Source organism: Brassica oleracea, chromosome C1 (assembly GCF_000695525.1).
Source record: "Brassica oleracea var. oleracea cultivar TO1000 chromosome C1, BOL, whole genome shotgun sequence".
NCBI lineage: Eukaryota > Viridiplantae > Streptophyta > Magnoliopsida > Brassicales > Brassicaceae > Brassica > Brassica oleracea.
The window spans coordinates 40,343,433-40,367,121 of record NC_027748.1 but is presented as its reverse complement, the minus strand read 5'-3'; the positions used below and the strand labels follow the sequence as shown (position 1 = coordinate 40,367,121).

The 23,689-nt window shown below is 36.4% G+C and overlaps 5 protein-coding genes across 5 annotated transcripts; 3 read left to right on the top strand and 2 right to left on the bottom strand.

Moving 5' to 3' along the window:
* The first annotated feature begins 293 nt into the window (after positions 1-293).
* On the top strand, positions 294-3,564 carry LOC106295256 (leucoanthocyanidin dioxygenase-like). Its single transcript, XM_013731113.1, has 5 exons — positions 294-746; positions 1,235-1,482; positions 2,298-2,628; positions 2,974-3,266; positions 3,359-3,564. Exons 1-4 carry the CDS (start codon positions 408-410, stop codon positions 3,226-3,228), a joined length of 1,173 nt encoding a protein of 390 aa, XP_013586567.1. The 5' UTR covers positions 294-407; the 3' UTR covers positions 3,229-3,266; positions 3,359-3,564.
* A 1,310-nt stretch (positions 3,565-4,874) lies between these two features.
* On the bottom strand, positions 4,875-7,356 carry LOC106300651 (PHD finger protein ALFIN-LIKE 2-like). The gene is made up of 5 exons (XM_013736883.1): positions 7,078-7,356; positions 6,969-7,001; positions 6,672-6,894; positions 5,517-5,643; positions 4,875-5,420 (listed from the first exon to the last, which is right to left on the bottom strand). Exons 1-5 carry the CDS (start codon positions 7,172-7,174, stop codon positions 5,148-5,150), a joined length of 753 nt encoding a protein of 250 aa, XP_013592337.1. The 5' UTR covers positions 7,175-7,356; the 3' UTR covers positions 4,875-5,147.
* A 4,834-nt stretch (positions 7,357-12,190) lies between these two features.
* LOC106330541 (GDSL esterase/lipase CPRD49-like) lies at positions 12,191-15,906 on the bottom strand. Its single transcript, XM_013769177.1, has 8 exons — positions 15,734-15,906; positions 15,000-15,222; positions 14,045-14,270; positions 13,606-13,683; positions 13,230-13,370; positions 13,040-13,116; positions 12,677-12,826; positions 12,191-12,591 (listed from the first exon to the last, which is right to left on the bottom strand). Exons 3-8 carry the CDS (start codon positions 14,153-14,155, stop codon positions 12,378-12,380), a joined length of 771 nt encoding a protein of 256 aa, XP_013624631.1. The 5' UTR covers positions 14,156-14,270; positions 15,000-15,222; positions 15,734-15,906; the 3' UTR covers positions 12,191-12,377.
* A 517-nt stretch (positions 15,907-16,423) lies between these two features.
* Positions 16,424-17,809, top strand: LOC106329704 (protein yippee-like At3g11230). The gene is made up of 5 exons (XM_013768578.1): positions 16,424-16,810; positions 17,038-17,081; positions 17,204-17,312; positions 17,390-17,445; positions 17,522-17,809. The coding sequence occupies exons 1-5, from the start codon at positions 16,715-16,717 to the stop codon at positions 17,604-17,606; spliced, it is 390 nt and encodes a 129-aa protein (XP_013624032.1). The 5' UTR covers positions 16,424-16,714; the 3' UTR covers positions 17,607-17,809.
* Positions 17,810-18,300: 491 nt separating this feature from the next.
* On the top strand, positions 18,301-22,466 carry LOC106328851 (splicing factor 3B subunit 3-like). The gene is made up of 3 exons (XM_013767729.1): positions 18,301-21,424; positions 21,528-22,019; positions 22,136-22,466. The coding sequence occupies exons 1-3, from the start codon at positions 18,410-18,412 to the stop codon at positions 22,271-22,273; spliced, it is 3,645 nt and encodes a 1,214-aa protein (XP_013623183.1). The 5' UTR covers positions 18,301-18,409; the 3' UTR covers positions 22,274-22,466.
* Positions 22,467-23,689: the final 1,223 nt, after the last annotated feature.

Below are 23,689 nucleotides of genomic sequence, written 5' to 3'. Positions count from 1 at the left end.
GAATCGTTCCACATCATTTTCAATCTTTATATACCTATTAGACAACATTTAATAGCATGTTAAACACGTTTTATAAATGAAGAAACACATATGGCCGCAATCCTATGTGCCAGACTCTGGATTCTCTCGTCGGCTATGATTTCGGTTTTCCCTCATCGGTTACGGTTTCATCTGTTACTTTCTACAAAGAAAGATAGCTAACATGGCTAATTAATAAAACCACATGCAAAAAATTCCAAATATTTTTTATTATATATTTGTTAATCACGTTTCCTTCTCCTTATGGCTTTCTCTTTCTTTGTCTCTAACCATATAATCACCCTATATATAGATAACACTACTTTCAATACTTCTCATAAACAATATTACAAGAACTAGAGCAAGATCAATAAGCCTAAACAGAAAACATGAACCACCAAAACGAGATTATGATCAAGGAAGATACCACGGACGAGAACGGCCTCAACACTATGAGCGACCACGAAAATACCAAGAAAGGCCTCGGAGAAAAGTGGCCAGAACCAACCGTCCGAGTGCAGTCCCTAGCCGAGAGCAACCTTGCTACCGTCCCCGACCGTTACATTAAGCCGCCGTCTGAACGCCCTGATCAAACTATCATCATCAACCACCAACCACAAACTGCCGCCATCAATATCCCAGTCGTAGACCTAAACAGCCTCTTCTCCGGGAACGAAGACGAGAGGGAGAGGATGTCGGAGGCATGCCGTGAGTTTGGTTTCTTCCAGGTAAAAATGGCCTTTGATGTTCGGTTCGTGGTTCAGTTGGTTTTTTTTTATTTATGGGTTTCCTCGAGTAAAAACAATGCTTTTGATTGAACTTGATTATTAGGGATAAATCCTACATATCTTAGGATAATGATGTAACTAGTCATAGTCCTTATCATCTTAGGACATTCTACTTATATAAATAGGAGCTTATGCTATTCTAATACGACAAAACAAATTATATCTTTATACGATTTTATGGTATCAGAGCCAGGTTTTTATAATTTTTTGTTTTTCTGTTAAATTTGATATGTTAATATAAATAATCAATAATTTTAGTTAAAATTAATAAATATTCTTTATGTAATTAATTTTGTTTTAATGCGTATTTTTAACTAATTAAAATGTTCATGAATTTTCATATTTATTGCAGCAAATTCAGTTTTGAGTATAAGAATATACTGACCTATTTTGTTTCGGTTTATACGCATGCATGGTCCTATTTTCAGGTGATCAACCATGGGGTGAGGCCGGAGCTGATGGAAGCGGCTAGAGAAGCTTGGAGAAGCTTCTTCAATTTGCCTGTCGAGGCCAAAGAAGTTTACTCAAACTCGCCAAGTACCTATGAAGGATACGGCAGCAGATTGGGTGTGGAAAAAGGAGCTATTCTTGATTGGAATGATTATTACTTTCTCCATTATCTGCCTCTCGTCTTGAAGGACCTCAACAAATGGCCTTCTATACCTTCCAACATTAGGTATTACATTAAGTCTCCCATCTTTTTTGTGGGTTTTGTCTATATAATTAACTAACTTGGTGTTCGGTATGAAATCTGAGAAATTGTAGCTAAGTTAGTTGATCCTTAAACTTAGTTTATTATTTAAAACGGATCATTTATGGCAAAGTTTTGAAAATGGTATAGGGTGGTCAAAACTATTTGGTATTTTTTTTGCATAATAAAAGAAGACTATCATTATGAATTTATGATTGTGGTCTTTGAAAATATTAAATGTTATATAAATTAATCAAAAGTTCAAGAAAACTATACATGTGATTTATGATTGGCGGTTACGTGGATGAACATAAGAAATCGTATTTGATTTTGTGATCAATTGTCACTGCTTTCTGTTTATTGCAAATAATTGCAGTATTTCAGTCACATTTTATTCATTTAAGAGTAACTTATCTTTAAGGAAAGGCAAACCTTTTAATGTAAAAAGAGATCTTAAAAATAAATAATCCTAAATAAGTAACCTAATTATGTTTTCTTGTCCTTACTCTCTTCTTGTTAAATTAGCCTAGATTACTTATGTAATTAATATTATATAGTTTTCAAAGAAAACAACTTCTGTTAATTCAGTTGCAATCAACCAAAGAAGTGAATTTTTAAATAAGTGAATTATACTATGTACTAATCATAATATTATGGATAAATTCATTATAAAGGAAAAGTATTTTACTTCCTATATATACAATTATAAACTATAATCTTTTCTCCTACTTGAAATCTATATATAATGCGTTCTCCTTAAGAAAATTTCTCTGTTAATATAAATGTATATATTGATATAGAGAAGTTTTGGATGAGTACGGTGAGGAACTAGTGAAGCTAGGCGAGAGACTTACGGGAGTTTTATCGTCAAACTTGGGACTAAAAGAAGAACAACTTAAAGAGGCATTTGGTGGAGAAGACGTAGGTGCATGTATGAGGGTTAATTATTACCCGAAATGCCCTCGACCAGAGCTTGCCCTTGGCCTCTCCCCTCATTCTGATCCCGGCGGCCTTACCATCCTCTTGCCAGACGATAAAGTTGTCGGCCTTCAAGTCCGTTACGGTGACACGTGGATCACCGTCAATTCTCACCCTCATGCGTTTATCGTCAATCTCGGTGATCAAATTCAGGTAACCCTAGTTTAACGTTTTGTTTTTCAATTTTTATTGCGTAAGGTCTAAGTTTTCTTCTTCGTTTTTTTTTTGTAATTAATCTATTTTCAGTTATTTTACTAACTACAACATATATACTTATGATATATATAGAATATGAATAAAATGTTAACAAAATTATCCAAATTATGATATATATGGCAGTTGGTGAAAGATGATTCTAGTTATAGTCCCACGTTTTAGACATGTCTTAAAGATCACTAATATGACAATCAGTTTCAACTTCAGGCAATTTTCTGAAAGCATAAATGTTTATGTAACTATACTAATTAAAGAAAACATTTATGTTTGTAAAAATGGCAGATACTAAGCAATTCCATATACAAGAGTTCGGAGCATCGAGTGATTGTGAATTCACAAAAAGAAAGGGTGTCACTTGCATTCTTCTATAACCCCAAGAGTGACATTCCTATCCAACCACTGCAAGAACTTGTCACATCTACAAATCCTCCTTTATATCCTCCCATGTCCTTCGATGAGTATAGACTCTTCATTCGAACTCAAGGTCCTCGTGGCAAATCCTACGTGGAGTCTCATATATCTCCTCTCGATAATTGATATCTACTTCAAATATGTCTGACAAAAGAGAACGAAACGTAAGTTTCCTTGCTTATGCAACTCAACTACTAATGCCTACATATTAGTCTCATATTAATCTTTTTGAGCAATGTGCATATTATATGAATAGGTTATTTTGGTGAGGAAATCGAAGTAATTATATATCGAAAAGATACCAGAAGATTCTACTGATCAACGAACACATATACTGGATATCAAGAAGAATCAATATACCGAAAATAATCTATCATAGTTTATTGTTCATGCAATTTATATATTTTATGGTCCTATATATAATTTACGATTTTATATTGTATTATAATATAAACTCAACATAATGGAGGTTTCTTTTTATATCGTTTATCATTGTCCTAAAGTTGATATATACCTTCTATCTTTCCAACAACAATTACCTAATCCACATGTAGTGCTGAGGGTTATATTTGATTGGCCACAAATTACTTATCCAAATTGACAAATGTATTGTTAAATTCGAAAGACTTGACCGAGAGTATAAAATTAGATAACGAATATAATTGTTAAACCTCACTATCACTGTATCACATGATGTTAGGCTGATTCCGTGATTGTTGAAGCATTCTAATCGGTAATCATGTTTTCTCTACTATTAGTAACACCGGTAATGGAGCTAATTGAAACTAGTTTTTCATGTATTGATTAAGCAAATAATCTACCAGACAATATGTTTCATTAAAAATTAGCATTACATACCAAATGATGGACATGTGAAACGCAATAAATATCTAGTATCTGGTACATAGATTATTTTATGTATGTGTATGTAACGGATAATTCGTGTTGACCATTTTGTAAAATCTTGTTAGATCCGGTTTAAGTTCTTTATAATATAACTAAAGGGTATAAGAAGAAGACTGGACGACAAACTAATAGCAGGGTTCATCAGATTGATGATTTTCACCGGATTTAGAATCCAATCATAGTTTTTACTATTAATCAATGATTTAAAACTTTTGTTAACATTTTGTAACTAAATTTTTACTCAAACAAAATTTTAGTGTAATGGTTGAAAGATGTTATTCATATAACAATGTGAATACAACTTGCTTTGGTCAACTTGTAAACAACATATTTGATTTTAAGAGATAAGATTCGAAACTTGGAGATAGATTAATCTAGTGAAGGGTGTTACTGTTGCGGTAAAGGGTGTTTCGAGAGTATGGACTGTATGGTTAGCAATCACAAAGTAGGCTGTAATCTCTTACCATTCTTTCTTAGAATCTCTTTACTGTTATTATATATGCTGTTGCTATTTCAAACACGTACCAAAAAAAAACTGCAAAACCACTCTGACATATAGATACATCACTATTTCACTAGTTTTTGTGTGTGTGTGTTTAACATATGTGAACTAGATAAGGTAAAACCATTTGCAATGAGCAGATTGTACCCATTGGGCAAATCTGGGCCCGGTAAAATTGACGGTTACTATCTATACTTCCGATTGTACAAACCTAATATGTTTAGTCATCTCATTGACCTGCAATGGCTCTCTACAATCAAAATCTGCTTTGGCATCTCACATAACTTCAGAAGATAATCTCCTTAAAAATTATGAAAACAAAAAACTTAACATAGATGGAAGAGCTATCACACAAAAAGAAAGATTAAACATAGAGTGCAAAATGCAGTTCAATGCTTAAGATTCAACTACATATACAAATCCCCGGCTGACACATTTGATGGAACAAACCAGTTTTCTCGATCTGAATAATAATACTTAAACAGTTTGCTACACTCTCTCAACTTCTTGAATTCCTTTTATGGAGATCCAACGAGAGAGTTTTGTATGCTTTAAAATTAAAAAGGTTAAAAAAACAGAAGATAGAAGGAAGGTTGATTAAGACATGAGAACCAGAGTCTCAGGGAGATGGTGATGATCACTGTCTTCCTCCTTTCTTTGCACAGCAAGGAGGGCATTTATACTGCTTGATGCTGTCTGCTTTGGCGGGAGTGATCTTAACGCATTTTCCATGGTACCAACGCTCACAAACATCACAGCCAATCCAGAACTCGTCTTGTGTGTAATTGCCTCCACAGCTTCCACAGAGAGTGTCTCCATGCTCGTCTTCTTCCTCTTCATCCTCCTCCTCTTCGTACCTCTCTTCCATCAGTTTTGGTGTTGTGTTCTTTGGCTGCCCTTCTATTGATCTCTGCAACCAAACCCCGTTTTTGGTTTTTAAGGAGAGAAACCGAAAAATGTACAAATCAAAAAAAAGGAAAGTAATATCATTTTTTCAATGTACTACCTTAGTGCCACCGTTTCTGGATTTGCTTCCGGAGTCTGAGCTTGGTTTATTGTCTTTGATGGGTTTCCTACCAGTCACTACATCAAAGAGAGTTGGGAGATCGTTGATCAGACTGAATAGCCGCTTCCTGCAAATTCAAACTATAAGTTTATGGACATGGACATAGAGATAGAGATCTACAATCTTCATAATCAGTACACCAATGGTGAATGAATCTGGGTGATGTTTATCCAACATTATAGGCTTCTAACTATCTAAGTTAACATTATTCATCCTCGGGAATAAAGTCTACAACATTCTTCTGACTAGTCTACTGAAAATATGACCGAGGGATGAAATGATAGAGAGACCATCCCTTTAGAGATCTGTTCATGTATAATGGAACTACTTGGTGATGTAAAAAACAAAGTCTATTTTCATGAATCTAAAATTGGTAGGCCATCTAAATGCCAAAAACAACTTCTCTCTTGAAGAAGAACAATGAAAAAATAGTAACAACAATAAGATTGTTTTGTAGATAAATTTAACAGTGATATAATGTCGTTATGCAGCTTTCACATATCCTTTTTACAGGAAAGTTCTTAAGGTTCCAATTTCGGTTTACTAGTTACTAAGATTTTCCAGATGTAACAATGAAACAGTGAAATTCATAACATGCATGATTCACAAAATATCGGTAGTAACATGTTACAAGACTGTATATACTTGACTTTTAAGAAAATCAAGTAATAACAACCAAAAAAACCAAGTTGCAAGTTTTGTCATTACAATATCCAAAGATGCAAGAAAGAGCTGAGAAAAGTTAAGACGTCCATAAATATAAGTCAAGCCACATCAAAACATGGCCTATGAAGATCCACACACATTCAAAGGGGTAAATTACAGCAACCAAAGGCAATCAATCTCTCTTCCAAACAAGCTCAGTGATTATCATAAAAGTCTAAAAAATTTCTTCCTAAATTTCACTGTACACTTTATCCTTTAAAAGAGCCAAGAAACATAACAGGAAAACAAATATAGTTTCATGTAAAAAGAAGACCAAAGCCCATTATAACCAAGTAAAAAAAAAAACAAGACTTGGCTTCATCAAAACTCAAAACGTTGAGAATACTGTAATAAATTGTAAGAGAGTTAAGAGAGAGAATACACACACACCTCTCGTTGCGATTAAGGCGAGCACCAAAGTAGAAAGAAACAGAGAGCAACCAACAATCACTATGGACAGCCACGAGAGAGAGCCAATCTTTCCTCTGCATACCATCTCTAGCGAAATTGATACCAAGCGCTGGCTCAGGTAGCTCCGGTGGAACTTCCTCCGCCGGTAGATTCACTTCCCACGACTCATTCGGATGTCCATACAAACACAAATTCTCCTTCTCTACACCACAAAAACAAATCTCAATTAAAAAAAAGGCGAAAACTTTCTTAACCTGAACGCTAAACCGGACTTACCCGGATCGCATTGAGAGTAAAAATCATCAACATCTGAAAAAAAAAATCGAATTAAGTTAGGCATTATTAGGAAGAAAGGTTGGAACTTTAGAGATGGGTTTTGGTTGACCTTTGGTTAGAGCGCGAAGAAGAGCGGCGCGGCGAGAGGTGTAATCTTTGAAGATCTCTTCGACGGTGCGAGGGTTAGAGGAGACGGCGGCGGCCATAGCTATACAGAGTGATAAGAGTTTCTTTTTAATGTGTAGACGTGTAGATCAGTTGCTAGTGGAGAAAGATCGAGGTTTGTATCAATGGTTTTTGAGACAGGATGCGTTCGGACATGGAGAGAGAAAAGACAAGATGGGAGAGAGTTTGGAAGGAGATTGGAGAAGAAGAAGAAACAAAGAGAGAGAGAGGAAAAATGTTTTTCTTTTATTTTATTGTACTTTTAGGAGTTTGGTTGCCTTATTGGACCGGGTTTTCATAGGCTTAGGCCCAAACTAATCCATCCTACCTGTACAACTACGTTTTTTTTTTCTTTTTAACAACAGATATTATAAATAAATGTGGAAGCTCCCTTAGTTCAATGGTTTGACTAAGAGTTCATTAATGCTTCTACACCGGTCCAGGTTTCAATTCTCAGAGAAAGCCGTAGATCTTTATAAGGCAGGTAGTATCGTCGGTTGTCGGATCGTCTATGTAATCTTTCTCGTAATTATAATATCATAATAAATCAGCGTTAAAAACGGTTCATACAAATACATAATCAACCAAGTAGGAGGAAAAAAATAAAATTTATAAAGATTTACTCTTTTTTTTAGCCTTCTTAGCCAAGGCATCAGCTGCTTGATTTCTTTCACGATTGACCTCACTCAGATAATAAACTCATACAATATTTGATAAGAGGTTTCCTAATTCCATATTCCATCCCGAAAAATTGATGATCTTTGTTAATTCCTTACTGTCACCTTCAAACCAAACATGTCTCCAACCTTTTATCCAAATATTTTGTAATGCGTACAGAAAAGCATGAGCTTCACCATCCAAACTAGATCTCGAACCCCTAATTTTTGCCAAACCAGCAGCAATAAAGCACCCTTTATCATCATGAACTGTCCATCCAACTCCTGCAAACTCAGCATCTCTTGAAAAACTACAATCAAAGTTACATTTCAACCAACCAGGGGGAGGTGACTAGATTTTATACTTCTCCCAATATTCCTTGTTGTCTGGAAAATAACATTTTGATGTCATTCTTCATTTGAATCCCAAGCTCTTCTTAAATCTTCTATCGGTTGCTGATTACGCTTGTTAAACAGAAACTCATTCCTTGATTTCCACACAAACCAAATAATCCAATAGGGTAAAAGCCCAATCCTCATATCTTCCTTATTAACTTCCAAAAAGCGCATCAGCGTTTGAATATTTCTTCCAGGTCCAATGTAAACATATCTACTATTTGGAAATTTGAAGATCTCCATATAGCAAATGCATGAGGACACTGGAAAAGCACATAATTGATAGTTTCATACTCCACACATCTTTGACAAGTAGAAGAGACTTTAATACCTCACGAGCATAATTGAACATAGGTTGCCAAAGCTCCCAATAAGACTTTCCAGAGAAATACCTTGATTTTAGGAATGACATTAAGTTTCCAACACTGCATCTTCAGATCAACAGACCCCATTGGAGGTGTAATAGCATCCCCATCTTGTAAATCATATATTGCAACCCAATATCCAGATTTAACCGAATACTCCAAGTTTCTAGAGTAAGACCGAACATGTGTATCTTGACCGGAAAATCTTGATAATTTTATTTGTTTCACTAGCTCTACATCCCCTTGATCAAGAACTTGCTCCAGAACAGGACCATTCCAAGATTTAGTTGTTGGACAAATCAAATCACTAACCTTCATATCAGGATCATGAGAAACATATCGTATCATACGAGGAGGGAGTACAGGTAGCCAATGATCAGACCAAACCTTTGTTGTTGTACCGTCACCAATAAGGGTTGAAAGACCCTTCTTTAATAACTCTTTACCTACTTGAATGGATCTCCATCCATAAGAGGCATGAGTTGAGTTCGCGGACTGTAAGAATGTCGATGAACGATGATATCTTCCTATATACAATCTACTGAGTAGAGAATTGGGTTTGTGTAGAATTCTCCAAGCTTGTTTACCTAACAAAGTTTTATTAAACTCAAAGAAATCTCTAAAACCCATGTCTCCTTCCTTTTTAGGTAAACACAATTTATTCCAAGCCACCCATGATATCTTTCTATGACCATCGTTTTTGCCCCACCAAAACTACGTATTATCTAGAAATATAATAGTATCCAGGTATATATATATTTTTTCCTTTTTAATTTGGTTTTCAAGTATTTTTTTATGGTTTTCTTTGTATTCTCCTCATTTTACTTGTGCTCTCTTTTACAGTTTTACTATTTGTTATTATGTCGAGTAACCCAAACATTAGCTCTCGTGATTAGGGGGCAACGTATGTGTGTGGTCCAAGAAAAATAAATTATTATGTCAACATATAAATGGTTTACTCCCACGTCTATCTATTTATATATATAAAAAAATGTTGGTCTCTCTCCTGTGAAGACACCTCAGCGCCACGTCATTAAGTCGAGTGTTCTGGTCTCGACACGTGTCCGTTAACTCCAAAGTATTGCGTTTCAATTAATGGGATAAGTTTAATTTGGACTTGCTAAAAAAACCAAGAAGTTTGACTTAGGATGGGCCATACAGCAAGACTATTATTTTTAAAGTTGGTCTGTACAAAAAACATTATTTGACTTAGGTTATGACATGTTTCTTCTTCCTCCCGCTGAGAAAAAAATGCGGTGTTACTGTTCTCTGTTAGATTTATGAAATACAATTAATGTTTTCATTAATATCACCGACCCACTCATCCAATACGCCTCATTCCATACATCTCATATCTCAAATTGTTGTAGATTTACACCTATAAATAAGTGAGTTCAATTCAGTGAAGATCATCACTTTTTCCTTCTAAATCATTCCGTAGATTTCTACAATCTTTTTTCGATTGTCGGCAACAGATTATTCTGTGTTGATAGCTGCTTGATTATGAAACAAATGTTGCTGTATATTTGCTTGATAATCAGCTAGAGTCTGTTTTCCAGTGATTTATTCCCACCAGATAACTAGTCTACGATCTAATCGAGGAATATTTCGAGACTTTGTTCTTAATTCTCTCATGTCTTGCGATTGATAGACTCTACTATCAGGAATAAAATCTCAGGTCTTCGGGATTCTAATCCCAATCTCTCCTCTTAATTGATGCAAGTTTGGTACTTTACCTCCTGATGCTTCCTGGTTTGCCAATTTAGCAGATGATTCGTGCACTCCATCTCTCGGATCTTCGTCAATCTTCGACAAAACCAAAGTCTGCATGTATTTTCCAGAATTGAGTTTTCCTCTACGTGATTGGGTTTTGATGGGCCTCTTCGTGATTCTATCCAATGGGATACTAACATGGGTAACTGGTTTCGTTGATATAAAACTCTGTGCTATTATAATACTAGGATTTTTATTTGAAGTCTCAATCGAATCTGCCCCATTGGGGATGTAATATTTTACACTTCTTTGTTTTAATTGAATATCAGCTCTCAAATAAATAAATAAACTGAAGAGATAAAGACGCATTTTATTTTTCTCAAGGCCTTTCTTTTAAGATGATGATGACGAAAATATATATTAAAAAAATAGAGTAAATAGCTTCTTTACGACTGTCCGATCATATATTTTTGTTAACTTTATTGAATAGAGTTATTTAGTAATGTTAAATCAAAGCCCGATTCAAAGAAATACAAATACAAAGTAGTAAATGCTAGTTTTTTTATTAATAAACATTATTTCTTTTGAACAATAGTTTTTTTACTGAAGCGAACAATAGTTTCCTATTAAGTTTTGTATTTATTACGGAAAAAAAGTAAATAATGCATTTTCATTTAATCTATACATTGTATACTGTCTGTAAATGTTTTGAAAATCTTCGTGACAAAATAAAAATTTAATTTTGATCCATTAATTTGTCTTAAAAAAATCTGTATTCATTTAACTTTTAGTAAATCCTTAAAACCCTAAAAATAAGAGAAAATAACAAAAACATGCCATTTGGGTTTCAATTCAAATAGCACTAGACTTTCACGTGCAAGTGAGATAGTTTCCATCTCTTACTTTTTTCTTATCTCTTTCAATAAAGCACAAACATTTTTTTTTAAACACAACTTTAGTAAGTAAACTATTTTTTTGTGTTCCAAAAAAAAAATTATTAGCACCAAACTTATGAGTTTATATGATCCTAAACAGGTTGTTGCCCTTTAAGAATAAGAGAACAAACGGTGTCCGCCAATCTTTATGTGAGCTTCCAAGTAGGGCTGTTAAATATTTCTTATAAATCATTGGAAGAATATGAAACTTAGGGCTGAGACTTAAATTGCATGTTAATTTTGAACTCAAGTGGTTTTTCAAATAAAATTAAAAATTTCATGTTAATTTAACTTCCGAGTTAATACTTACAGTACTAAAAACATTCCAAAAAAGTTCAAAATCGTCTACCTATCATACCACCACTAAAAACTCACTATTAATTTTACAGGGCCACATACGAAAACCAAAAAGAATTGTCATATTAACCCAAACAACATTTAAAAGACAAAATATAAGGATCAGTTCACGGACTCAAGCTTCCTACTTTAAAAGGGCCAAACAATAAAATTGAGATATAACAAATAAATTATTTAGATGTTAATATATAATAAATCACTGACATTAACTAAATGTGATTTTTTTAAATACTTTAATAAAAAAAATTCAACTGAAAATGATATAATAACTCAATCATATTAATATCATAGAAGCAAAAAGTTAAACAAAAATTATTTACAAATTAACTAACCAATAACTTAAATTAATAAAATAGTATATCTCATACGCACCTTTTGTAAATGTGAACTTAAAACACAAATTACAAAATTATATAAAAAATAATAACATAGATGACAAATAAAGTATATCCAACCAAGAAATAATAAAAAAATAAAAAAAAAAAGCATTTAAGAAACAACAATAATGGATTTAAGAAACAACAACAATTAAAGATGTACAAGTGACGAGACTATCTTTGACCAAGTAATGGATTTCAACTTTCAACTTTCATCTCACCTAACTTTTATACAAAAAGGAAATTAAGATATGTAGATAATAAAGTAAATAGAATACTATTTATTTCAGAAACTAAGGTTCAATAATAAGATAGATTCAAGAAACTACGAAAACACATACTTATTACTTGTATTCAGAAGAGAAACTCGTAAAACAGTCTAAAACAAGACGTCACCATATTATATAAAGCTCTTGTAAGTTGTTGTTGTGTATATTGTGATGTTTTACTCCCATTGTTCTTCCCAGAAGTACGTCCATTCCGAAGAGTTCAACGTCGTTTTGCCATCTGCTGAAACAAGATCATAAGGAGAGTCCTCTGAGAATTCTGTTGGCATCGATTTCCAGTGAAGCGAAGGTCTCCACTCCGCTTCTTTAACCACTTTCAGTATCTCTGCAGCCACCAGTTTGCTTCCTTGTGCTGACAAATGAATCCCATCTCTGCAACAAAACATTTTGATGAACATTCAAGATCTTATATATGTTTTCAGAGCTCATAAGTTGTTATGGATTCTGAATTGCTTACGTGAAGCAAACGGTTTCCCAGTCATCCACTTTTTGAAGAGTGGAGAAGAGATCAACTACTTGTAAGCCTAGCTCTTTGCATAGCTCCACACAAGCATCTGAATACGTCTTGCATAGCTCATTTGTGCGGATTACCTCACTCAAGTATGGGCTTGTGAGAGCAACAAAAAGAGTAGCACGAGATTAACCAGTGTTCTAAAAATCGGTCTACACCTAGTTGGCAAATCAGGTCTGAACGAAATGATTTTTCAAACCAATTTTTTTAAAAAAATCGGTCAAGCGGTCCATGACCTAAACAATAATCCTCTATAAGGCGCTTAACTATTGCTTCAACATTGTATTTAACTAAGTCCAGAGAAGTTACCTCTGGTTTTGACGAACTTTGGCTTCGTCCACTGGAGGGCAACTTAGAAATATGATACGAGTTGAGTCTGAAAGGGTCTGATGAAACAAAACATAGACGATTACAACTTAATACCACTTTAAAAAGATTTTTTAAACTTGACAGACAAGAGAAAGACCAGGAATGGGCAAAATATCTGTAAGGAAGTAACCTGAAGATGAAGAGCGATCTTCTTCATGTTATCAACATATTCAGTTAGTGGCACGTGAGGTCCTAGACCAGAAGGGTGAGGTCCCATTGAGTCGTTTCCTCCAAAATAGACAACTACCAAAGAAGGTTGTACCAAGGCATCCTGCATCCGTTTACAAGTTATTTTAATTACCTAAACTCATATTTTCTACAAAATTATCAAATCCTAGGAAAATATTGTAACAGAAAACAGCTTTACAGCCAAGAAAACTCGAACCAGGCAAACAAGAGACATCTCTCTGGTAACAGATGCAGGGTCTCAGCATAAAGAAGCTAAGAATCTATACATTTTCTCAGGAGAGATGAAAGAACCAAACAAGAAAGTAAAAGAAGAGTACCTTGGGGAACACTTTGTCAACAACCTCCAAAGCACGAGTTGAGTTCCATCCATAATATCCCCGCAGAATGATGTCTGCCTATACATGTTAGTTCACACAAGAGAAAAGAATCACGTGTTTTGCATTAAATGCATTTTCCTTTGTACGTACTAATATCCTTCCACACGGACCAAAGCAAACTCATGTCGGTAAAGCTTATTGCTTTTCATTTTTGGACATTAACTTCCACAGAAAGAAGCCAAAAAAATCCAAATGGAGAAACAACATTAGGGTTCTTAGTTGACTCTGGTCGATTAAGTTGAATGATTTTTCCAAGAGCCAATGCTTAAGATTCAGAAAACGTATTTACAGTTAAGGGAATAACAAACAGTGATTAGAGAATAGACAAACCAGCGAGTTACTACTAATCAAGAGAGAGACAGAGAGATCATTCTCATACCTTACGAGCATAGACCTCGGAGAGAATGGCGCCCCAACCTCCGTGGCCGAAGCTCATCTGGACGATGGAGGATCCAAAAAGAACGATCTGAGGCCGCGACAGTCCAACCATTTGTCTCTCTCTAAAGACACACGATCACGTGTCTCTCCCTCTGTTCACAACAGCTGAAACTCGCCGTTTCTTTATCCTCTTCTCTCTCTTTCTCTGTATCGATCTAGCTCACTCTCTGCGGGGTTAAATACACGAACGTCTTATTTTATTTATTATTATTAATTTTTCGAATAACAGGAAAATAAAATAAAAGACAAATAAACAAACAAAACAAAAGCCTGCTTTATATCATCAGCAAATCATGTCGGGCATTACTGTTATTTCCTATTTTAAGCATCCCTATCATTCTCGTCTTTGTTTTTGAACTATATTAAATAACATATAATTTCATTAATGCTCAGATACAATATATGCTACAAATATGTTGTTTATGACTTTTCTCTTGAAAAAATGTCGATAAAAATAAATGAAGAAAATAAAAAAGAGTACGGGGTAAGAAGGGAGATTAATGAGCATTGATATAATTGGGTGGTTGGTTGGTAAGGGGAGCACCGAACTTATATAGATCAACAATAATTTCATTCATTGCCAACTCAACTCTTCTCTTTTATATAACCACGTGAAAAGTATTGAACTTTGAGTTTGTACTTAAGCATCTGTTCTTGGTCAAAGTTTCATGAATATGATAACTAACACAAGTAAAATGAAATTGATTTCAATTTTTGTAACCCAACGCCACTTCTGCTTTTCCTTTAGCTAATGTGGAAACTTTTTGTTCAGACCCAAGACTGTTAATGGCTAGTAATCTTCAAGCTATCTCCCTAAAAATATTGGTGACAGACCCTTCATGTTATGCCAGATAAAAAAAACAAACATAAAGGTGGTAGGGACAAGTATGAAGCACCTGATCAGGGTCGGGGGTAGTAGGCTTACTCTTGGGATGATTCAGGATGCGGCAAAGTACCAAGAAACCCTCTCGGATATTTTGAAGGACTAGCATAAAGGAGTGGTTGGTTGTTAACCCCTGAGACATTGAAAGTAAATTAACAGATCCATCTGAAGTGGTGCTTTAGGATCTTCCATCACCATTACTAAGCTTCCCAAAGGATACCCACCACTTAGTATCCCTGAAAACAAACAAAATACAATTCCTTTTTTAGCACCAAAACCCAAAGTCTCTCATCCTCATGTAGACTTGGAGATAAAGAGGAGAAAACTGACTGTCAAGGTCACAAATCCCAGTCAATATAAAACTGGTGCCATTAGGACCGCATATATGATACCAGGTGTTTGTGGGGATGACACAAGTGATATGATGCTAGAGAAGCTGCTATTGCGAAACGTTTATAGTGCATGCATAGTCCAATGAAAGTAATCAGACAAAGAGATTGTTCGCTCCACGTTAAAAAAATCTTGAAATAAAAAACAAACCATCGATAAGCCGTTATTGGTTCCTCTATATTCACTATTTATAATGCATTCAGACATTCCATTCCATCTAACACATTTGTATCATGCAGCTTAGATAAGATGCGTAACTTACACAAGAGCCAACGAATAAACAATTGAAATATAACCTGATGAGACCTATAACACACTGAAAATACCAAAGAGAGATTAAACGGATTGGGTCGTAACCTTGAAGGTAGTCAGAATGTTTTCGTCTAGTTCAAGAGCTCTTTGCTGTCTCCTGGTGAGCAGATAATAGTAAGAGAGACGAGATTTAACTTGGACGAGGCAGTAAGAAAGAGCGTTGCAGATTGCAGAATGATGCGGTTGCGCGGGTCTACGGCGGCTCTTCGCCAACTTTGAGGCGGACTGAGATTCGTTAAAACTTTTCTAAACTCTTAATGAATCAGTGGGGTTTGAATGTATGTAAGTAAATTATTAATTTATTAGAGTAATTGGAAAAGAAAACAAACGGTCCATGACTCCATGGCGTTTAAATAAATACAATATTTGTGACAGTACGTATGATTATTGAGAGCATTTCCAATGAAATTTTTTTTTCTTTTAAAATGAAGTAAAATAAAATATAGAATAAAAATGTTCTAATCTTAATTTATTTTTCACAATGAACAAACAAAAAATAGATTATTCTATAAATATAAGTAGAATATATAGTTGGGTTTAAACATTTTTTATTCTATATTTTATTTTATATTATTTTATGTGAGAAACAAAGCAGTGTCAGATAAAAAACTCAATAAAGGATAAGAAGCAATCGCGTACACTCCATCAATCTAGTGTAGCGACTAGCAATATGAAACAGAGTATATATACACTTTTTAGAAAATAGTTAGGTGTATTCACGGGCCATGACTTGGTCAGGTCCACGTTTCTACAGAAGACGAACATTTTTTTTATTAGAAAAAAATAGCTATCGTGAAAGTAAAAGAATAGTTTGCATTTTCTCCATTTTATAGTTTTGTTTTTGTCTTTCAAACAAATTCGGCAGATAATCCTAACGCGTCGTTCGTAATTAATGATCTCTCCCATCTTATCACACTCTCCTTGATTTATTACATAGAGTTTGGTTCTTTTTCTCCAAAAGTAGATTTTTCTTAATTAGATTCCTGGAAGGAGAAAAAAAAAGAAAGAAAGTAAACAGTTGATCGGATGGGGAGATTGTTCTTGGTGAATTTGGAAGGAAAGTCATACAGTTGTAGGCACTGCAACACTAATATTGCTCTCTGTTCTGATGTCGTCTCCAAGGTCTTTTTCATTTTTCTGGCTGGCTATTTTTACTACTTATCCCTGATTCTTTGCTCTCTGATCTTTCATATTCAAAGCACTGATAATTTTAATTTGATGATTAAGTAATCATGTGATCTAAATTAATTGTGGAGAATAATCGTATTGTTGCTTGCATTTGTATTTGACTATTGCCTTTTGATCCATTATCAAAATCTTTTCTTTCTTTTTTTTGCTTTGGTTTACAGTCTTTCCAATCTCGCCATGGGAAAGCTTACCTCTTCCGTAAGGTGTAAGTTTTCTGCTTCCATAGTTTAAATCCTTTGGAACATGGCCTTATTTTTTAATGGTCAAAGCTCGATAGCAATAGTTTTATGCATGTTAACTAGTAGTCCTTGGATTTGGTGAGAACAGAGCGAATGTGTATGCTGGGGAGAAGGAAGATAGGATGATGATGACCGGCATGCACACGGTTGTTGATATTTACTGCGTCAAATGCGGCTCTTATCTTGGATGGCGATATGTAAATAAGAATACTTCCAAATCTTTCTTAGTCTATAATGTTTCTTGGTATCAACCTTTTGTCTGTTTGTACTTCAGGAGTTTGCTTTTGAGAAGAGCCAAAAGTACAAGGAAGGCAAATCTGTTCTTGAAAGGTCTCTACTTCTCTTATTCATCTCAGTCACTGTTGTTTTTTTCTGAGTTGAGATGATGTTTCATATACTTTGACAGGTACAAGGTTTGTGGTCCGGATGAGAACAATTACTTGGTGGTGGCTCAAGAAGTTGAAGCTGGAGAAACTGATACTGATGAATGAATGAATGATGATGCCTCATTCATCTCAATAACTCATTATCTGTTTTGTACATTCTCTCCTCCTCTTTCTATCATTCATTTTCATTGTCTTTCTTCTCATTTTGTGAACCATCCATCTTCCATTAGGTCACCTTCTGAGATCAATTGTTTGTGTTGCAACTACTTTTAAAACACACACAATTAGAAGATATCTCATTTATCTTATTTGTCAAAGCTTTTAAGTTTGTTTCTAAAGTTCTTTACTGCATGAACATCAGTGTACATTACTGTTTAGAATCATATTCAGTTAGGATTCAATCCAAGTCTTGACAGAATTTACCAAACTCATTTTGGTTCCAAACATATAAACATTTTGTAATCACAAGGAGGAACATGACAACACTGAGATCTCATCTCATGATATATGAATGTTACAAAGTCTGAAAAGACATGTTAGGTGATCTTATATGTATCTTTCAATAGTAATTCTAATTTATTTTTTTTTTATCACAAAGCACTTCAAACTGTTTTTGTATAACCAAATCAATTTACATACCACCAAACCGGACTAATAAAATAAACCAAGGGATTAAAAAAATATATTGTTTACGCATTATTATATACAACAATAGGGTCGGTCGCATCTTAAGTTTAATTGGGCTTTAAATACAAAGGCCCATTAAAAAGTAAAAGACACAGAGAGAGTGAGAGAGTTTTTTTCCAGAAGAAGCAGCAGCGAACTGAAAACTCAAAGCCAACGATAAGAAAACGAAAACCCTAACGGCAACACCAAAGCGGCGCTTGGATCGAAGACGGTGATTCGAGATGTATCTCTACAGCTTAACCCTCCAGCAGGCGACGGGAATCACCTGCGCGATCAACGGCAACTTCTCCGGCGGAAAGGCGCAGGAGATCGCCGTCGCTCGCGGCAAGATCCTCGATCTCCTCCGCCCCGACGAGAACGGTAAAATCCAGACGATTCACTCCGTGGAAGTCTTCGGCGCGATTAGATCCCTAGCTCAGTTTAGGTTAACCGGCGGCCAGAAGGATTACATAGTCGTAGGGTCGGATTCGGGTAGGATAGTGATCTTAGAGTACAACAAGGAGAAGAACGTTTTCGATAAAGTTCACCAGGAGACGTTCGGGAAGTCGGGGTGTAGGAGGATTGTCCCTGGGCAGTACTTGGCGGTTGATCCCAAGGGGAGGGCTGTGATGGTTGGAGCGTGTGAGAAGCAGAAGCTTGTGTACGTGTTGAATAGAGATACAGCTGCTAGGTTGACGATTTCGTCTCCCTTGGAGGCTCATAAGTCTCATACGATTTGTTACTCTGTGTGTGGGGTGGACTGTGGGTTTGATAATCCTGTGTTTGCAGCTGTTGAGCTTGATTACTCTGAGGCGGATCAGGATCCGACTGGGCAGGCGTCTAGTGAGGCTCAGAAGCATTTGACTTTCTATGAGCTTGATCTCGGGCTGAACCATGTTTCCAGGAAGTGGTCTGAGCCTGTTGATAATGGTGCGAATATGCTTGTGACTGTTCCTGGAGGAGCTGATGGGCCGAGTGGGGTTTTGGTTTGTGCTGAGAATTTCGTTATTTATAAGAATCAGGGTCATCCGGATGTGAGGGCTGTGATTCCTAGGAGAGCTGATTTGCCTGCTGAGAGAGGGGTGTTGGTGGTTTCTGCTGCTATGCACAAGCAGAAGACGACTTTCTTCTTTCTTCTCCAGACCGAGTATGGCGATGTTTTCAAGGCTACTTTGGATCATGATGGGGATCATGTGTCTGAGTTGAAGATCAAGTATTTTGACACTATTCCTGTCGCTGCGTCCATATGTGTGTTGAAGCTGGGGTTTCTTTTCGCTGCTTCGGAGTTTGGTAACCATGGTTTGTATCAGTTTCAGGCGATAGGGGATGAGCCCGACGTGGAGTCTTCTTCCTCTAATCTGATGGAGACTGAAGATGGGTTTCAACCTGTTTTTTTTCAGCCGAGAAGACTTAAGAACCTTGTTAGGATTGACCAAGTCGAGAGTCTGATGCCGCTCATGGACATGAAAATCCTTAACCTCTTTGAGGAAGAAACCCCTCAGATCTTCTCACTCTGTGGACGGGGTCCCCGATCCTCTCTGAGGATACTGAGGCCTGGTTTAGCCATCAGCGAGATGGCCGTCTCTCAGCTTCCGGGTCAGCCAAGTGCGGTGTGGACAGTGAAGAAGAATGTGAGTGATGAGTTTGATGCGTATATCGTTGTCTCCTTCACCAATGCTACCCTGGTTCTTTCAATTGGTGAAACAGTTGAAGAAGTCAACGACAGTGGGTTTCTTGATACCACCCCTTCCCTTGCCGTGTCTCTGATTGGTGATGATTCGCTCATGCAAGTCCATCCCAATGGTATCCGCCACATAAGGGAAGATGGGCGTATTAATGAATGGAGAACTCCTGGCAAGAGGTCGATTGTCAAAGTTGGATATAACCGGCTTCAAGTGGTGATTGCGTTGAGTGGTGGAGAGCTAATTTATTTTGAGGCAGATATGACTGGTCAGCTGATGGAGGTGGAGAAACATGAAATGTCTGGGGATGTGGCCTGCCTGGACATTGCGCCTGTTCCTGAAGGAAGACAAAGATCCCGCTTCCTTGCTGTGGGATCCTATGATAACACAGTGCGTATTCTGTCTCTGGACCCAGATGACTGTCTGCAGATTCTCAGCGTGCAGAGTGTCTCTTCCGCTCCAGAGTCTTTGCTGTTCCTCGAAGTTCAAGCATCAATTGGTGGGGATGATGGTGCTGATCACCCGGCTAGCCTCTTCCTTAACTCTGGTCTGCAGAACGGTGTTTTGTTCAGAACGGTGGTTGATATGGTGACTGGTCAGCTTTCTGATTCTCGTTCTCGGTTCTTGGGGCTGAAGCCACCCAAGTTATTCGCCATTTCTGTGAGAGGTCGGTCTGCGATGCTGTGTTTGTCTAGTCGACCTTGGCTTGGTTATATACATCGGGGACACTTCCACTTGACGCCTCTCTCTTACGAGACTTTGGAATTTGCTGCCCCTTTTTCATCTGATCAGTGTGCTGAAGGTGTCGTCTCTGTTGCCGGGGATGCTCTCAGAATTTTCATGTTTGATCGTCTTGGGGAAACGTTCAACGAAACCATGGTTCCTCTGAGGTACACGCCTAGAAAGTTTGTTGTACATCCCAAGAAGAAGCTGCTAGTTATCGTTGAGAGTGACCAAGGAGCATTTACCGCAGAAGAGCGTGAAGCGGCAAGAAAGGAAAGCTTCCAGGCCGGTGGAGCAGGAGAAAATGGTAATGGCAGTGCAGATCAGATGGAGAATGGTGGGGACGATGAGGATAAGGAAGACCCGCTCTGTGATGAGCAGTATGGTTATCCCAAAGCCGAGTCAGAAAAGTGGGTCTCTTGCATCAGAGTTGTTGACCCTAAGACAGCTGATACAACTTGTCTACTGGAACTTCAAGACAACGAAGCTGCTTACAGTGTCTGTACAGTGAATTTCCACGATAAAGAGTATGGTACTTTGCTAGCTGTTGGCACAGTCAAAGGGATGCAGTTCTGGCCCAAGAAGAGACTAGTGGCTGGGTTCATACATATTTATAGGTTTGTGGAGGAAGGGAGAAAACTTGAGCTGCTTCATAAGACTCAAGTGGAAGGTGTTCCTCTTGCATTATGCCAGTTCCAGGGAAGACTGCTGGCAGGAATCGGACCTGTGCTTAGATTGTATGACTTGGGGAAAAAGAGACTGCTTAGGAAATGTGAAAACAAGCTCTTCCCAAACACCATTATCTCTATCCAAACTTACCGTGACCGTATCTACGTTGGTGACATTCAGGAGGTCAGTGCTTCCTTTTCCCTTTTCATTTTTGGTTCTTTGAAGTAGTATACTTGACGATGTAGACTTAACCATAAGTGCCTTTTTTTTGTAAAATTTGCTGCAGTCATTCCATTACTGCAAGTACAGGCGCGATGAGAATCAGTTATACATATTTGCCGATGACTGTGTGCCGAGATGGCTGACAGCATCGCACCATGTGGATTTCGACACCATGGCAGGTGCAGACAAGTTTGGGAATATCTACTTTGTGAGGCTGCCTCAGGATGTGTCGGAGGAGATTGAAGAAGACCCGACAGGCGGGAAGATCAAGTGGGAGCAAGGAAAGCTTAACGGAGCTCCGAACAAAGTGGACGAGATTGTGCAGTTCCACGTCGGGGACGTTGTGACGTGCCTCCAGAAAGCTTCGATGATCCCAGGTGGATCAGAATCAATCATGTATGGAACAGTGATGGGTAGCATCGGAGCATTGCATGCATTCACATCCCGTGATGATGTTGATTTCTTCTCTCATCTGGAGATGCACATGAGGCAGGAGTATCCTCCTCTCTGTGGGAGAGACCATATGGCTTACAGATCTGCCTATTTCCCAGTCAAGGTGAGTATAAAATAAACCCCATTGTTCTCCTATAGCATATCGTAAGCTCTCTTGATTTTGTTTAATGACATTTTTGTTTTTTGCTGCATCTGCTACTTTTTTTTCTTTCAAAACAGGATGTGATAGATGGAGATCTCTGCGAGCAGTTTCCAACACTTCCAATAGATTTGCAGAGGAAAATAGCAGATGAGTTGGATAGAACACCTGCTGAGATTCTCAAGAAGCTTGAAGATGCTAGGAACAAGATCATTTAGTTCGTTTGTTGTAGTGTGCTCTGTCTAGGTGAGAACTGATGAATGTTTTTGTTCTTCTTCTACTGTTACAATGTGTGCAATTTTCAAATTGGTCATTATGTAAACCACTATTTCAGCTTACAACTTGGATCGTGGCATACACTTTTTCCACTATTTGCTATATTTTAGTTTGGATGTAATCATTCGAGATTGAGGTCGTCTTCTTATAACCCAAGCTAATCAAATATGGTAATGAATTTGATTCAGGGAATATACAGACAAGAAAGTCAATTACTTCATACAGTCAAAGCATACAGTAGACATTAACATGCTGCAGAAGAAAAGCTTTGATCACTCCTCAAATAGCTAGTAAAGATCGGATTGAAACAACTACTTAATCTAAGAGACATCTTGTTTTATGATTAGTGCGCACGTAAAACCTAATCTCTTTTTTCTTTTGGTTAATATATAGTTTGGAGAGGCAATTATGTAATGAAAGATACCATGGTTAGAAAAAATGCTACTAAAATATAGAAAATCTATTAGTTTTGTGTTAAAATATGTATTTTTGTATGGTAATCTGTGTAACAAATATGAAGTGTGAATAATTGTCCACATTGATATAGGAAAAGAAGGAAAAAAAATGTTATTTTTATTGAGATCTTTTGTCATGAAAAATATTCTATCTATTTCCAAAAATAAGATTTTCTAGAATACTTTAAAAATATAGAAAATTTATTTTTATAAAATTAGAAAAATATTCAAAAAATCTTAATTTGGAGTAGAAACTAAAAAGACCATAAGGAAAAGATTGCATTTAATTTTGAAGAAAAATAAAGTTTCACTAATTGCGTAAGCTTCGCAAAAAGGATATGATGATTAGCGAAATAAAAATGTAATTATGAAATCAAGAACGTGCTTTGTTACGCAATATGCTTTAAGACTGCTTTTTTAAGAAACATTCTTTTTTCTTGATAATTGTTGTGCTTAATTAAATTAATTAAATTTTACAATTATAAAAATAGTTAAGCTTTTTGTTCGCATTAAATAGTTGAATGATACAATTTGATATGCTTATGATTAGGATAGCCTTAGCTTCTCGACGATTTTGGTACTTACGTGACTGGTTCAGTGTTCTTCATGATGTTATTATCATCACCCCAGGCCCTTTGTGGATATGTTGCTACTTGCTTGGTATAGTAATGCATGCAATAAATATTTCCCATACTTCATAATCCAGAAAATACATATGTATAAGTAGGGCTAGTGTACTCATAGAATAGTATAATCGTGAATTCTTGGACGTGATTTTTTTCACGATTGCTATAGTTAAAAGTTTATAATAAAAACATGCGACTTATATTTAGAAATTCTCTAAAATTGTTAATTGCTACGGAAAAGATCTAACATGGCGCGTCATCTCACTTTAAATCTATT

Excerpts from the sequence above, each read along its gene's own strand:
- LOC106295256 (XM_013731113.1), top strand. The coding sequence starts at position 408 with ATGAACCACCAAAACGAGATTATGATCAAGGAAGATACCACGGACGAG. Across the intron at positions 1,483-2,297 it reads TCTATACCTTCCAACATTAG|AGAAGTTTTGGATGAGTACG; the intron begins GTATTACATTAA and ends ATATTGATATAG. Across the intron at positions 2,629-2,973 it reads ATCTCGGTGATCAAATTCAG|ATACTAAGCAATTCCATATA; the intron begins GTAACCCTAGTT and ends TAAAAATGGCAG.
- LOC106300651 (XM_013736883.1), bottom strand. The coding sequence starts at position 7,174 with ATGGCCGCCGCCGTCTCCTCTAACCCTCGCACCGTCGAAGAGATCTTC. Across the intron at positions 5,644-6,671 it reads CGCCTTAATCGCAACGAGAG|GAAGCGGCTATTCAGTCTGA; the intron begins GTGTGTGTGTAT and ends TTGAATTTGCAG. Across the intron at positions 5,421-5,516 it reads CCAGAAACGGTGGCACTAAG|AGATCAATAGAAGGGCAGCC; the intron begins GTAGTACATTGA and ends GTTTGGTTGCAG.
- LOC106330541 (XM_013769177.1), bottom strand. The coding sequence starts at position 14,155 with ATGGTTGGACTGTCGCGGCCTCAGATCGTTCTTTTTGGATCCTCCATC. Across the intron at positions 13,117-13,229 it reads AGATCGCTCTTCATCTTCAG|ACCCTTTCAGACTCAACTCG; the intron begins GTTACTTCCTTA and ends TTGTTTCATCAG. Across the intron at positions 12,592-12,676 it reads TGGGAAACCGTTTGCTTCAC|AGATGGGATTCATTTGTCAG; the intron begins GTAAGCAATTCA and ends GTTTTGTTGCAG.
- LOC106329704 (XM_013768578.1), top strand. The coding sequence starts at position 16,715 with ATGGGGAGATTGTTCTTGGTGAATTTGGAAGGAAAGTCATACAGTTGT. Across the intron at positions 16,811-17,037 it reads GTTCTGATGTCGTCTCCAAG|TCTTTCCAATCTCGCCATGG; the intron begins GTCTTTTTCATT and ends TTTGGTTTACAG. Across the intron at positions 17,082-17,203 it reads GCTTACCTCTTCCGTAAGGT|AGCGAATGTGTATGCTGGGG; the intron begins GTAAGTTTTCTG and ends TGGTGAGAACAG.
- LOC106328851 (XM_013767729.1), top strand. The coding sequence starts at position 18,410 with ATGTATCTCTACAGCTTAACCCTCCAGCAGGCGACGGGAATCACCTGC. Across the intron at positions 21,425-21,527 it reads ACGTTGGTGACATTCAGGAG|TCATTCCATTACTGCAAGTA; the intron begins GTCAGTGCTTCC and ends AATTTGCTGCAG. Across the intron at positions 22,020-22,135 it reads CTGCCTATTTCCCAGTCAAG|GATGTGATAGATGGAGATCT; the intron begins GTGAGTATAAAA and ends CTTTCAAAACAG.